This window comes from Hemiscyllium ocellatum (assembly GCF_020745735.1).
Source record: "Hemiscyllium ocellatum isolate sHemOce1 chromosome 27 unlocalized genomic scaffold, sHemOce1.pat.X.cur. SUPER_27_unloc_1, whole genome shotgun sequence".
Lineage (NCBI taxonomy): Eukaryota > Metazoa > Chordata > Chondrichthyes > Orectolobiformes > Hemiscylliidae > Hemiscyllium > Hemiscyllium ocellatum.
Window position 1 is genome coordinate 1319377 of NW_026867476.1, and position 13747 is coordinate 1333123.

General features: G+C 37.8%; 1 protein-coding gene across 1 annotated transcript in view; it reads left to right on the top strand.

Moving 5' to 3' along the window:
- The window catches only part of LOC132807060 (nascent polypeptide-associated complex subunit alpha, muscle-specific form-like), a 93381-nt gene that overhangs the window by 25724 nt on the left and 53910 nt on the right, over positions 1-13747 (top strand). Inside the window, exon 3 of the mRNA XM_060821363.1 lies at positions 3679-3825. Within this exon, the coding sequence (XP_060677346.1) occupies positions 3679-3825 (147 nt within the window). The remainder of the gene's footprint in view (positions 1-3678; positions 3826-13747) is intronic.

The window sequence follows — 13747 nt, forward strand, 5'->3', positions numbered from 1 at the left end:
CATGCGCCCTAATTTTGCTCACTAACCTCCTACGTGGGACTTTATCAAAAGCTTTCTGAAAGTCCAGGTACACTACATCTACCGGATCTCCCTTGTCCATCTTCAGAGTTACATCCTCAAAAAATTCAAAAATATTAGTCAAGCATGATTTCCCCTTCATAAATCCATGCTGACTCTGTCCTATCCTGTTACTCCTATCCAGATGTGTTGTAATTTCATCCTTTATAATGAACTCCAGGATCTTTCCCACCATTGGGGTCAGACTAACTGGTCTATAATTTCCTGCTTTCTCTCTCCCACCTTTCTTAAAAAGTGGTACAACATTAGCCACTCTCCAATCCACAGGAACCGACCCCGAATCTATCGAACTCTGGAAAATAATCACCAATGCATCCACGATTTCCCGAGCCACCTCCTTCAGTACCCTGGGATGTGGACCATCAGGCCCCGGGGACTTATCAACCTTCAGACCTAACAGTCTCTCCAACACCAAATCCTGGCAAATATAGATTCCCTTCAGTTCAGGTCCTTCAGTCACTGTTACCTCAGGGAGATTGCTCGTGTCTTCCCCAGTGAACACAGATCTGAAGTACCAATTCAATTCTTCTGCCATTTCTTTGTTCCCTGTAATATATTCCCCTGTTTCTGTCTTCAAGGGCCCAATTTCAGTCCTAACCATTTTTTTTGCCTTGCACATACTTAAAAAAGCTTTTACTATCCTCCTTTATATTATTGGCCAGTTTACCTTCGTACCTCATTTTTCCTCTGCGTATTTCCTTCTTAGTAATCCTCTGTTGCTCCTTAAAAGCTTCCCAGTCCTCAGTTTTCCCACTTATCTTTGCTATGTTATACTTTTTCTTTTAACTTTATATGTTTCTTACTTCCCTCGTCAGCCACGGCCGCCCATGCCTCCTCCTGGGATCTTTCTTCCTTTTAGGAATGAACTGATCCTGCAACTTCTGCATTATACACAGAAATATCCGCCATTGTTCCTCCACAGTCAACCCTGCTAAGGTATTGCACCATTGAACTTTGGCCAGCTCCTCCCTCATAACTCCATAGTTCCCTTTATTCAACAGAAGTACTGTCACGTTCAACGGTACCCTGTCCCTCTCAAATTGCAGATTGAAGCTTATTGTATTATGGTCACTACTTCCCAATGGCTCCTTCAATTCGAGGTCCCTGACCAATTCTGGTTCGTTGCACAATACCAGATCCAGAATTGCCTTCTCCCTGGTCGGCTCCAGCACCAGCTGCTCTAAGAATCCATCTCGGAGGCACTCCACAAAGTCTCTTTCTTGAGGTCCAATACCATCCTGATTCTCCCAGTCTATCTGCATGTTAAAATCCCCCATAACAACTGTAGTAACATCTTTGCAACAGGCCAATTTCAGCTCCTGATTCAACTTACATCCGACATCCAGACGACTGTTTGGGGGCTTGTAGATGATTCCCAAGAGGGTCTTTTTACCGTTAGTATTTCGCAGCTCTAACCACACTGACTCGACATCCCCTGACTCTAGGTCCCCCCGTGCAAGGGACTGAATATCCTCCCTTACCAACAAGGCCACCCCACCCCCCTCTGCCCGTCAGTCTGTCCTTACGATAGCACGTGGAGCCTTGAATATTCATTTCCCAGGCCCTGTCCACTTGAAGCCACGTATCAGTTATCCCCACAATATCATATCTGCCAATTTCCAAAATGCCTCAAGCTCATCCAGGTTAGGGTGGATTGGCCATGCTAAATTACACGTAGTGCCCAGGGATTAGATTAGATTAGATTAGACTTAGATTAGATTAGACTTACAGTGTGGAAACAGGCCCTTCGGCCCAACAAGTCCACACCGACCCGCCGAAGCGCAACCCACCCATACCCCTTACCTAACACTATGGGCAATTTAGCTTGGCCAATTCACCTGACCCGCACATCTTTGGACTGTGGGAGGAAACCGGAGCACCCGGAGGAAACCCACGCAGACACGGGGAGAACGTGCAAACTCCACACAGTCAGTCGCCTGAGTCGGGAATTGAACCCGGGTCTACAGGCGCTGTGAGGCAGCAGTGCTAACCACTGTGCCACCGTGCCGCCCTTAAATGTGCCGTTTATGTTGGATTGGCTATGCTACATTTCTCACAGTGCCCTGGGATCTGCAGGTTAGGGTGCATTGGCCATGCTACATTACCCATGTTGCCCAGGGATATGAAGGTTCAGATGGAGTGGCCGTGCTAAATTACCCATAGTGCCCAGTGATGTGCAGGTTAGGGTGGACTAACCATGCTAAATTACCCATAGTGCCCAGGGATGTGCAGGTTAGGGTGGGTTGGCCATGCTAAATTACCCATAGTGCCCAGGGATGTGCAGGTTAGGGTGGATTGGCCGTGCTAAATTACCCATAGTGCCCAGGGATGTGCAGGTTAGGGTGGATTGGTCATGCTAAATTACCCATAGTGCCCAGGGATGTGCAGGTTAGAGTGGATTGGCCGTGCTAAATTACCCATGGTGCCCAGGGATGTGCAATTTTGAGTGGATTGGCCGTGCTAAATTACCCATAGTGCCCAGGGATGGGCAGGTGGGGTGGATTGGCCGTGCTAAATTACCCATAGTGCCCAAGTTTGTGCAGGTTAGGGTGAATTAGCCGTGCTAAATTATCCATAGTGCCCAGGGGTGTGCAGGTTAGGGTGGATAGGCCATGCTAAATTACCCATAGTGCCCAGGGATGTGCAGGTTAGGGTGGATAGGCCATGCTAAATTACCCATAGTGCCCAGGGATGTGCAGGTTAGGGTGGATAGGCCATGCTAAATTACCCATAGTGCCCAGGGATGTGCAGGTTAGGGTGGATAGGCCATGCTAAATTACCCATAGTGCCCAGGGATGTGCAGGTTAGGGTGGATAGGCCATGCTAAATTACCCATAGTGCCCAGGGATGTGCAGGATAGGGTGGATTGGCCGTGCTAATTTACCCATAGTGCCCAGGTAGGTGCAGGTTAGGGGTGGATTGGCCATGCTAAATTACCCATAGTGCCCAGGGATGTGCAGGTCAGGGTGGATTGGCCGTGCTAAATTACCCATAGTGCCCAGGGATGTGCAGGTCAGGGTGGATTGGCCGTGCTAAATTACCCATAGTGCCCAGGGATGTGCAGGTTAGGGTGGATTGGCCGTGCTAAACTACCCATAGTGCCCAGGGATGGGCAGGTTAGCGTGGATTGACCGTGCTACATTACCCGTAGTGTTACGTGCATTAGAGGGTAATGGGCCCGGGTGTCTTAATCTCGACAGTCTCGGTTTGGAGTTGTCGGGCTGAAGGGCCTGTTTCCGCACTGTTGGCGAATCCAATCTAATGATGTGCCCATATGCATCGGGTCTATGCATCCATTCTCCCCTCTCTCTCTCTCCCCCTCTCTTCCTCCATCCCTGGTTTCCTCCCTCAGTGCTCTCATTCACTCAGTAGTCGTGGGATCCATCGTTGGTCAGGGTGAGACCAACTAACCAGGGCCCCACAGCTGGATCCCGGTGCAACCTGTCAGAAAATGCACTTGGTTGACAGGGGGAAAGCGGACTCCTTTCTGCACAGAGCCACAGAAGGGAGAAAGGAAGGAGTGTCGGGGGGTGGGGGGAGGTGGTTGCTGTTGAGCAAGCTGGTGCTGACCACCCGGGATCCTGCTGTGCTTTGGTGCAGAGCCGACTGCGTCTGAGGGAACGGGAACGCATGCAGGCTGAGCAGAAGCGGGAGCAGCGAGCTGTCCAGCCTCTGGCACGTCCCACTGGTCCCACCAGCCAGAACTACGACAGGCCATGGATCAACAGCATGTCCAGCAGCAGGAAGGTACTGAGGGCAGGGGCTGTGGGTGGGAATCGTTGTCTCAGTGTGTACGGTGGACAACCACAAACCCTTCGAGATGTGATAGAGAGAGGTCGTCACCTCCATAACTGAGAGCGAGTATTCAGACCTTGCGGAGATGAGACAGTTGCAGCCTCCAATGTACATTGTGAAGAATAGTCAGCTCTTGTGGATATTCTCGATTTGGAGATTGCAGTATATACTGTAAACAAATAACAGCTCTTCATGGAGATTATAATGTTATAGCCTCCTCTGTACATTATAGAGAATAACAGCCCCTTGTGGATATTATAAAGCTGTAGTCTCTATATATTATAGAGAATAACAGCCCCTTGTGGATATTATAAAGCTGTAGTCCCTATATATTATAGACAATAACAGCCCCTTGTGGATATTATAAAGCTGTAGTCTCTATATATTATAGAGAATAACAGCCCCTTGTGGATATTATAAAGCTGTAGTCTCTATATATTATAGTCAATAACAGCCCCTTGTGGATATTATAAAGCTGTAGTCTCTATATATTATAGAGAATAACAGCCCCTTGTGGATATTATAAAGCTGTAGTCTCTATATATTATAGACAATAACGGCCCCTTGTGGATATTATAAAGCTGTAGTCTCTATATATTATAGACAATAACGGCCCCTTGTGGATATTATAAAGCTGCAGTCTCTATATATTATAGACAATAACAGCCCCTTGTGGATATTATAAAGCTGTAGTCTCTATATATTATAGACAATAACAGCCCCCTGTGGATATTATAAAGCTGTAGTCTCTATATATTATAGAGAATAACAGCCCCCTGTGGATATTATAAAGCTGTAGTCTCTATATATTATAGAGAATAACAGCCCCTTGTGGATATTATAAAGCTGTAGTCTCTATATATTATAGACAATAACAGCCCCTTGTGGATATTATAAAGCTGTAGTCTCTATATATTATAGAGAATAACAGCCCCTTGTGGATATTATAAAGCTGTAGCCTCAATATATTATAGACAATAACAGCCCCTTGTGGATATTATAAAGCTGTAGTCTCTATATATTATAGACAATAACAGCCCCTTGTGGATATTATAAAGCTGTAGTCTCTTTATATTATAGAGAATAACAGCGCCTTGTGGATATTATAAAGCTGTAGTCTCTATATATTATAGAGAATAACAGCCTCTTGTGGATATTATAAAGCTGTAGTCTCTATATATTATAGACAATAACAGCCCCTTGTGGATATTATAAAGCTGTAGCCTCTATATATTATAGACAATAACAGCCCCTTGTGGATATTATAAAGCTGTAGTCTCTATATATTATAGAGAATAACAGCCCCTTGTGGATATTATAAAGCTGTAGTCTCTATATATTATAGAGAATAACAGCCCCTTGTGGATATTATAAAGCTGTAGTCCCTATATATTATAGACAATAACAGCACCTTGTGGATATTATAAAGCTGTAGTCCCTATATATTATAGAGAATAACAGCCCCTTGTGGATATTATAAAGCTGTAGTCTCTATATATTATAGACAATAACAGCCCCTTGTGGATATTATAAAGCTGTAGTCTCTATATATTATAGACAATAACAGCCCCTTGTGGATATTATAAAACTGTACTCTCTTTACATTATAGACAATAACAGCCCCTTGTGGATATTATAAAGCTGTAGCCTCTATATATTATAGAGAATAACAGCCCCTTGTGGATATTATAAAGCTGTAGTCTCTATATATTATAGAGAATAACAGCCCCTTGTGGATATTATAAAGCTGTACTCTCTATACATTATAGACAATAACAGCCCCTTGTGGATATTATAAAGCTGTAGTCTCTATATATTATAGAGAATAACAGCCCCTTGTGGATATTATAAAGCTGTAGTCTCTATACATTATAGACAATAACAGCCCCTTGTGGATATTATAAAGCTGTAGTCTCTATATATTATAGACAATAACAGCCCCTTGTGGATATTATAAATCTGTAGTCTCTATATATTATAGACAATAACAGCCCCTTTTGGATATTATAAAGCTGTGGTCTCTATATATTATAGAGAATAACAGCCCCTTGTGGATATTATAAAGCTGTAGTCTCTATATATTATAGACAATAACAGCCCCTTGTGGATATTATAAAGCTGCAGTCTCTATATATTATAGACAATTACAGCACCTTGTGGATATTATAAAGCTGTAGTCTCTATATATTATAGACAATAACAGCCCCTTGTGGATATTATAAAGCTGTAGTCTCTATATATTATAGACAATAACAGCCCCTTGTGGATATTATAAAGCTGTAGTCTCTATATATTATAGAGAATAACAGCCCCTTGTGGATATTATAAAGCTGTAGTCTCTATATATTATAGACAATAACAGCCCCTTGTGGATATTATAAAGCTGTAGCCTCTATATATTATAGAGAATAACAGCCCCTTGTGGATATTATAAAGCTGTAGTCTCTATATATTATAGAGAATAACAGCCCCTTGTGGATATTATAAAGCTGTAGTCTCTATATATTATAGAGAATAACAGCCCCTTGTGGATATTATAAAGCTGTACTCTCTATACATTATAGACAATAACAGCCCCTTGTGGATATTATAAAGCTGTAGTCTCTATATATTATAGAGAATAACAGCCCCTTGTGGATATTATAAAGCTGTAGTCTCTATACATTATAGACAATAACAGCCCCTTGTGGATATTATAAAGCTGTAGTCTCTATATATTATAGACAATAACAGCCCCTTGTGGATATTATAAATCTGTAGTCTCTATATATTATAGACAATAACAGCCCCTTTTGGATATTATAAAGCTGTGGTCTCTATATATTATAGAGAATAACAGCCCCTTGTGGATATTATAAAGCTGTAGCCTCTATATATTATAGACAATAACAGCCCCTTGTGGATATTATAAAGCTGTAGTCTCTATATATTATAGACAATAACAGCCCCTTGTGGATATTATAAAGCTGTAGCCTCTATATATTATAGACAATAACAGCCCCTTGTGGATATTATAAAGCTGTACTCTCTATACATTATAGACAATAACAGCCCCTTGTGGATATTATAAAGCTGTAGTCTCTATATATTATAGAGAATAACAGCCCCTTGTGGATATTATAAAGCTGTAGTCTCTATATATTATAGACAATAACAGCCCCTTGTGGATATTATAAAGCTGTGGTCTCTATATATTATAGACAATAACAGCCCCTTGTGGATATTATAAAGCTGTAGTCTCTATATATTATAGAGAATAACAGCCCCTTGTGATATTATAAAGCTGTAGTCTCTATACATTATAGACAATAACAGCCCCTTGTGGATATTATAAAGCTGTAGTCTCTATATATTATAGAGAATAACAGCCCGTTGTGGATATTATAAAGCTGTAGTCTCTATACATTATAGACAACAACAGCCCCTTGTGGATATTATAAAGCTGTAGTCTCTATATATTATAGACAACAACAGCCCCTTGTGGATATTATAAAGCTGTAGTCTCTATATATTATAGAGAATAACAGCCCCTTGTGGATATTATAAAGCTGTAGTCTCTATATATTATAGACAATAACAGCCCCTTGTGGATATTATAAAGCTGTAGTCTCTATATATTATAGACAATAACAGCCCGTTGTGGATATTATAAAGCTGTAGTCTCTATACATTATAGACAATAACAGCCCCTTGTGGATATTATAAAGCTGTAGTCTCTATATATTATAGAGAATAACAGCCCCTTGTGGATATTATAAAGCTGCAGTCTCTATATATTATAGACAATTACAGCACCTTGTGGATATTATAAAGCTGTAGTCTCTATATATTATAGACAATAACAGCCCCTTGTGGATATTATAAAGCTGTAGTCTCTATATATTATAGAGAATAACAGCCCCTTGTGGATATTATAAAGCTGTAGTCTCTATATATTATAGACAATAACAGCCCCTTGTGGATATTATAAAGCTGTAGTCTCTATATATTATAGAGAATAACAGCCCCTTGTGGATATTATAAAGCTGTACTCTCTATATATTATAGAGAATAACAGCCCCTTTTGGATATTATAAAGCTGTACTCTCTATACATTATAGACAATAACAGCCCCTTGTGGATATTATAAAGCTGTAGTCTCTATACATTATAGACAATAACAGCCCCTTGTGGATATTATAAAGCTGTAGTCTCTATATATTATAGAGAATAACAGCCCCTTGTGGATATTATAAAGCTGTAGTCTCTTTCTATTATGGAGAATAACAAACCCTTGTGCATATTATAAAGCTGTAATCTCTATATATTATGGAGAATAACAGCCCCTTTTGGGTATTATAAAGCTGTAGTCTCTATATATTATAGAGAATAACAGTCCCTTGAGGATATTATAAAGCTGTAGTCTCTATATATTATAGACAATAACAGCCCCCTGTGGATATTATAAAGCTGTAGTCTCTATATATTATAGACAATAACAGCCTCTTGTGGATATTATAAAGCTGTAGTCTCTATATATTATAGACAATAACAGCCCCTTGTGGATATTATAAAGCTGTAGTCTCTATATATTATAGAGAATAACAGCCCCTTGTGGTTATTATAACGCTGTACTCTCTATATATTATAGACAATAACAGCCCCCTGTGGATATTATAAAGCTGTAGTCTCTATATATTATAGAGAATAACAGCCCCTTGTGGATATTATAAAGCTGTAGTCTCTATATATTATAGACAATAACAGCCCCTTGTGGATATTATAAAGCTGTAGTCTGTATATATTATAGACAATATCAGCCCCTTGTGGATATTATAAAGCTGTAGTCTCTACATATTATCGAGAATAACAGCCCCTTTTGGATATTATAAAGCTGTAGTCTCTATATATTATAGAGAATAACAGCCCCTTGTGGATATTATAAAGCTGTAGTCTCTATATATTATAGAGAATAACAGCCCCTTGTGGATATTATAAAGCTGTAGTCTCTATATATTATAGAGAATAACAGCCCCTTATGGATATTATAAAGCTGTAGTCTCTATATATTATCGAGAATAACAGCCCCCTGTGGATTTTATAAAGCTGTAGTCCCTATATATTATAGACAATAACAGCCCCTTGTGGATATTATAAAGCTGTAGTCTCTATATATTATAGACAATAACAGCCCCCTGTGGATATTATAAAGCTGTAGTCTCTATATATTATAGACAACAACAGCCCCTTGTGGATATTATAAAGCTGTAGTCTCTATATATTATAGACAATAACAGCCCCTTGTGGATATTATAAAGCTGTAGTCTCTATATATTATAGAGAATAACAGACCCTTGTGGATATTATAAAGCTGTAGTCTCTATATATTATGGAGAATAACAGCCCCTTGTGGATATTATAAAGCTGTGGTCTCTATATATTATACACAATAACAGCCCCTTGTGGATATTATAAAGCTGTAGTCTCTATATATTATAGACAATAACAGCCCCTTGTGGATAGTATAAAGCTGTAGTCTCTATATATTGTAGAGAATAACAGCCCCTTGTGGATATTATAAAGCTGTGGTCTCTATATATTATAGACAATAACAGCCCCTTGTGGACATTATAAAGCTGTGGTCTCTATATATTACAAAGAATAACAGCCCCTTGTGGATATTATAAAGCTGCAGTCTCTATATATTATAGAAAATAACAGCCCCTTGTGGATATTATAAAGCTGTAGTCTCTATATATTATAGAGAATAACAGCCCCTTGTGGATATTATAAAGCTGTAGCCTCTATATATTATAGAGAATAACAGTCCCTTGTGGATATTATAAAGCTGTAGTCTCTATATATTATAGACAATAACAGCACCTTGTGGATATTATAAAGCTGTAGTCTCTATATATTATAGAGAATAACAGTCCCTTGTGGATATTATAAAGCTGTAGTCTCTATATATTATAGAGAATAACAGCCCCTTGTGGATATTATAAAGCTGTAGTCTCTATATATTATAGACAATAACAGCCCCTTGTGGATATTATAAAGCTGTAGACTCTATATATTATAGACAATAACAGCCCCTTGTGGATATTATAAAGCTGTAGTCTCTATATATTATAGAGAATAACAGCCCCTTGTGGATATTATAAAGCTGTAGCCTCTACATATTATAGAGAATAACAGTCCCTTGTGGATATTATAAAGCTGTAGTCTCTATATATTATAGAGAATAACAGCCCCTTGTGGATATTATAAAGCTGTAGTCTCTATATATTATAGAGAATAACAGCCCCTTGTGGATTTTATACAGCTGTAGCCTCTATATATTATAGACAATAACAGCCCCTTGTGGATATTATAAAGCTGTAGTCTCTATATATTATAGAGAATAACAGCCCCTTGTGGATATTATACAGCTGTAGCCTCTATATATTATAGACAATAACAGCCCCTTGTGGATATTATAAAGCTGTAGTCTCTATATATTATAGAGAATAACAGCCCCTTGTGGATATTATACAGCTGTAGCCTCTATATATTATAGACAATAACAGCCCCTTGTGGATATTATAAAGCTGTAGTCTCTATATATTATAGAGAATAACAGCCCCTTGTGGATATTATACAGCTGTAGCCTCTATATATTATAGACAATAACAGCCCCTTGTGGATATTATAAAGCTGTAGTCTCTATATATTATAGAGAATAACAGCCCCTTGTGGATATTATACAGCTGTAGCCTCTATATATAATCGACAATAACAGCCCCTTGTGGATATTATAAAGCTGTAGTCTCTATATATTATTGACAACAACAGCCCGTTGTGGATATTATAAAGCTGTAGTCTCTATATATTATAGACAATAACAGCCCCTTGTGGATATTATAAAGCTGTAGTCTCTATATATTATAGAGAATAACAGCCCCTTGTGGATATTATAAAGCTGTAGTCTCTATATATTATAGACAATAACAGCCCCTTGTGGATATTATAAAGCTGTACTCTCTATATATTATAGACAATAACAGCCCCTTGTGGATTTTATAAAGCTGTAGTCTCTATATATTATAGACAATAACAGCCTCTTGTGGATATTATAAAGCTGTAGTCTCTATATATTATAGACAATAACAGCCCCTTGTAGATATTATAAAGCTGTAGTCTCTATATATTATAGACAATAACAGCCCCTTGTGGATATTATAAAGCTGTAGTCTCTATATATTATAGACAATATCAGCCTCTTGTGGATATTATAAAGCTGTACTCTCTATATATTATAGAGAATAACAGCCCCTTGTGGATATTATAAAGCTGTAGTCTCTATATATTAGAGACAATAACAGCCCCTTGTGGATATTATAAAGCTGTAGTCTCTATATATTATAGACAATAACAGCCCCTTGTGGATATTATACAGCTGTGGTCTCTATATATTATAGACAATTACAGCACCTTGTGGATATTATAAAGCTGGAGTCTCTATATATTATAGAGAATAACAGCCCCTTGTGGATATTATAAAGCTGTAGTCTCTATATATTATAGACAATAACAGCCCCTTGTGGATATTATAAAGCTGTAGTCTCTATATATTATAGAGAATAACAGCCCCCTGTGGATATTATAAAGCTGTAGCCTCTATATATTATAGACAATAACAGCCCCTTGTGGATATTATAAAGCTGTAGTCTCTATATATTATAGACAACAACAGCCCGTTGTGGATATTATAAAGCTGTAGTCTCTATATATTATAGACAATAACAGCCCCTTGTGGATATTATAAAGCTGTAGTCTCTATATATTATAGAGAATAACAGCCCCTTGTGGATATTATAAAGCTGTATTCTCTATATATTGTACACAATAACAGCCCCTTGTGGATATTATAAAGCTGTAGTCTCTATATATTATAGACAATAACAGCCCCTTGTGGATACTATAAAGCTGTAGTCTCTATATATTATAGACAATAACAGCCCCTTGTGGATATTATAAAGCTGTAGCCTCTACATATTATAGAGAATAACCGCCCCTTGTGGATATTATAAAGCTGTAGTCTCTATATATTATAGACAATAACAGCCCCTTGTGGATATTATAAAGCTGTAGTCTCTATATATTATAGAGAATAACAGCCCCTTGTGGATATTATAAAGCTGTAATCTCTATATATTATAGAGAATAACAGCCCCTTGTGGATATTATAAAGCTGTAGTCTCTATATATTATAGACAATAACAACCCCTTGTGGATATTATAAGACTGTAGTCTCTATATATTATAGAGAATAACAGCCCCTTGTGGATATTATAAAGCTGTAGTCTCTATATATTATCGATAATAACAGCCCCTTGTGGATATTATAAAGCTGTAGTCTCTATATATTATAGACAATAACAGCCCCTTGTGGATATTATACACCTGTAGCCTCTATATATTATAGACATTAACAGCCCCTTGTGGATATTATAAAGCTGTAGTCTCTATATATTATAGAGAATAACAGCCCCTTGTGGATATTATACAGCTTTAGCCTCTATATATTATAGACAATAACAGACCCTTGTGGATATTATAAAGCTGTAGTCTCGAGATATTATAGACAATAACAGCCCGTTGTGGATATTATAAAGCTGTAGTCTCTATATATTATAGACAATAACAGCCCCCTGTGGATGTTATAAAGCTGTAGTCTCTATATATTATAGAGAATAACAGCCCCTTGTGGATATTATAAAGCTGTAGTCTCTATATATTATAGACAATAACAGCCCCTTGTGAATATTATAAAGCTGTACTCTCTATATATTATAGACAATAACAGCCTCTTGTGGATTTTATAAAGCTGTAGTCTCTATATATTGTAGACAATAACAGCCCCTTGTGCATATTATAAAGCTGTACTCTCTATATATTATAGACAATAACAGCCCCTTGTGGATTTTATAAAGCTGTAGTCTCTATATATTATAGACATTAACAGCCCCTTGTGGATATTATAAAGCTGTAGTCTCTATATATTATAGACAATAACAGCCTCTTGTGGATATTATAAAGCTGTAGTCTCTATATATTATGGAGAATAACAGCCCCTTGTGGATATTATAAAGCTGTAGTCTCTATATATTATAGAGAATAACAGCCACTTGTGGATATTATAAAGCTGTAGTCTCTATATATTATAGACAATAACAGCCCCTTGTGGATATTATAAAGCTGTAGTCTCTATATATTATTGACAACAACAGCCCGTTGTGGATATTATAAAGCTGTAGTCTCTATATATTATAGACAATAACAGCCCCTTGTGGATATTATAAAGCTGTAGTCTCTATATATTATAGAGAATAACAGCCCCTTGTGGATATTATAAAGCTGTAGTCTCTATATATTATAGACAACAACAGCCCCTTGTGGATATTATAAAGCTGTAGTCTCTATATATTATAGAGAATAACAGCCCCTTGTGGATATTATAAAGCTGGAGTCTCTATATATTATAGAGAATAACAGCCCCTTGTGGATATTATAAAGCTGTAGTCTCTATATATTATAGAGAATAACAGCCCCTTGTGGATATTATACAGCTGTAGCCTCTATATATAATCGACAATAACAGCCCCTTGTGGATATTATAAAGCTGTAGTCTCGAGATATTACAGACAATAACAGCCCGTTGTGGATATTATAAAGCTGTAGTCTCTATATATTATAGACAATAACAGCCCCTGTGGATATTATAAAGCGGTAGTCTCTATATATTATAGAGAATAACAGCCCCCTGTGGATATTATAAAGCTGTAGCCTCTATATATTATAGACAATAACAGCCCCTTGTGGATATTATAAAGCTGTAGTCTCTATATATTAT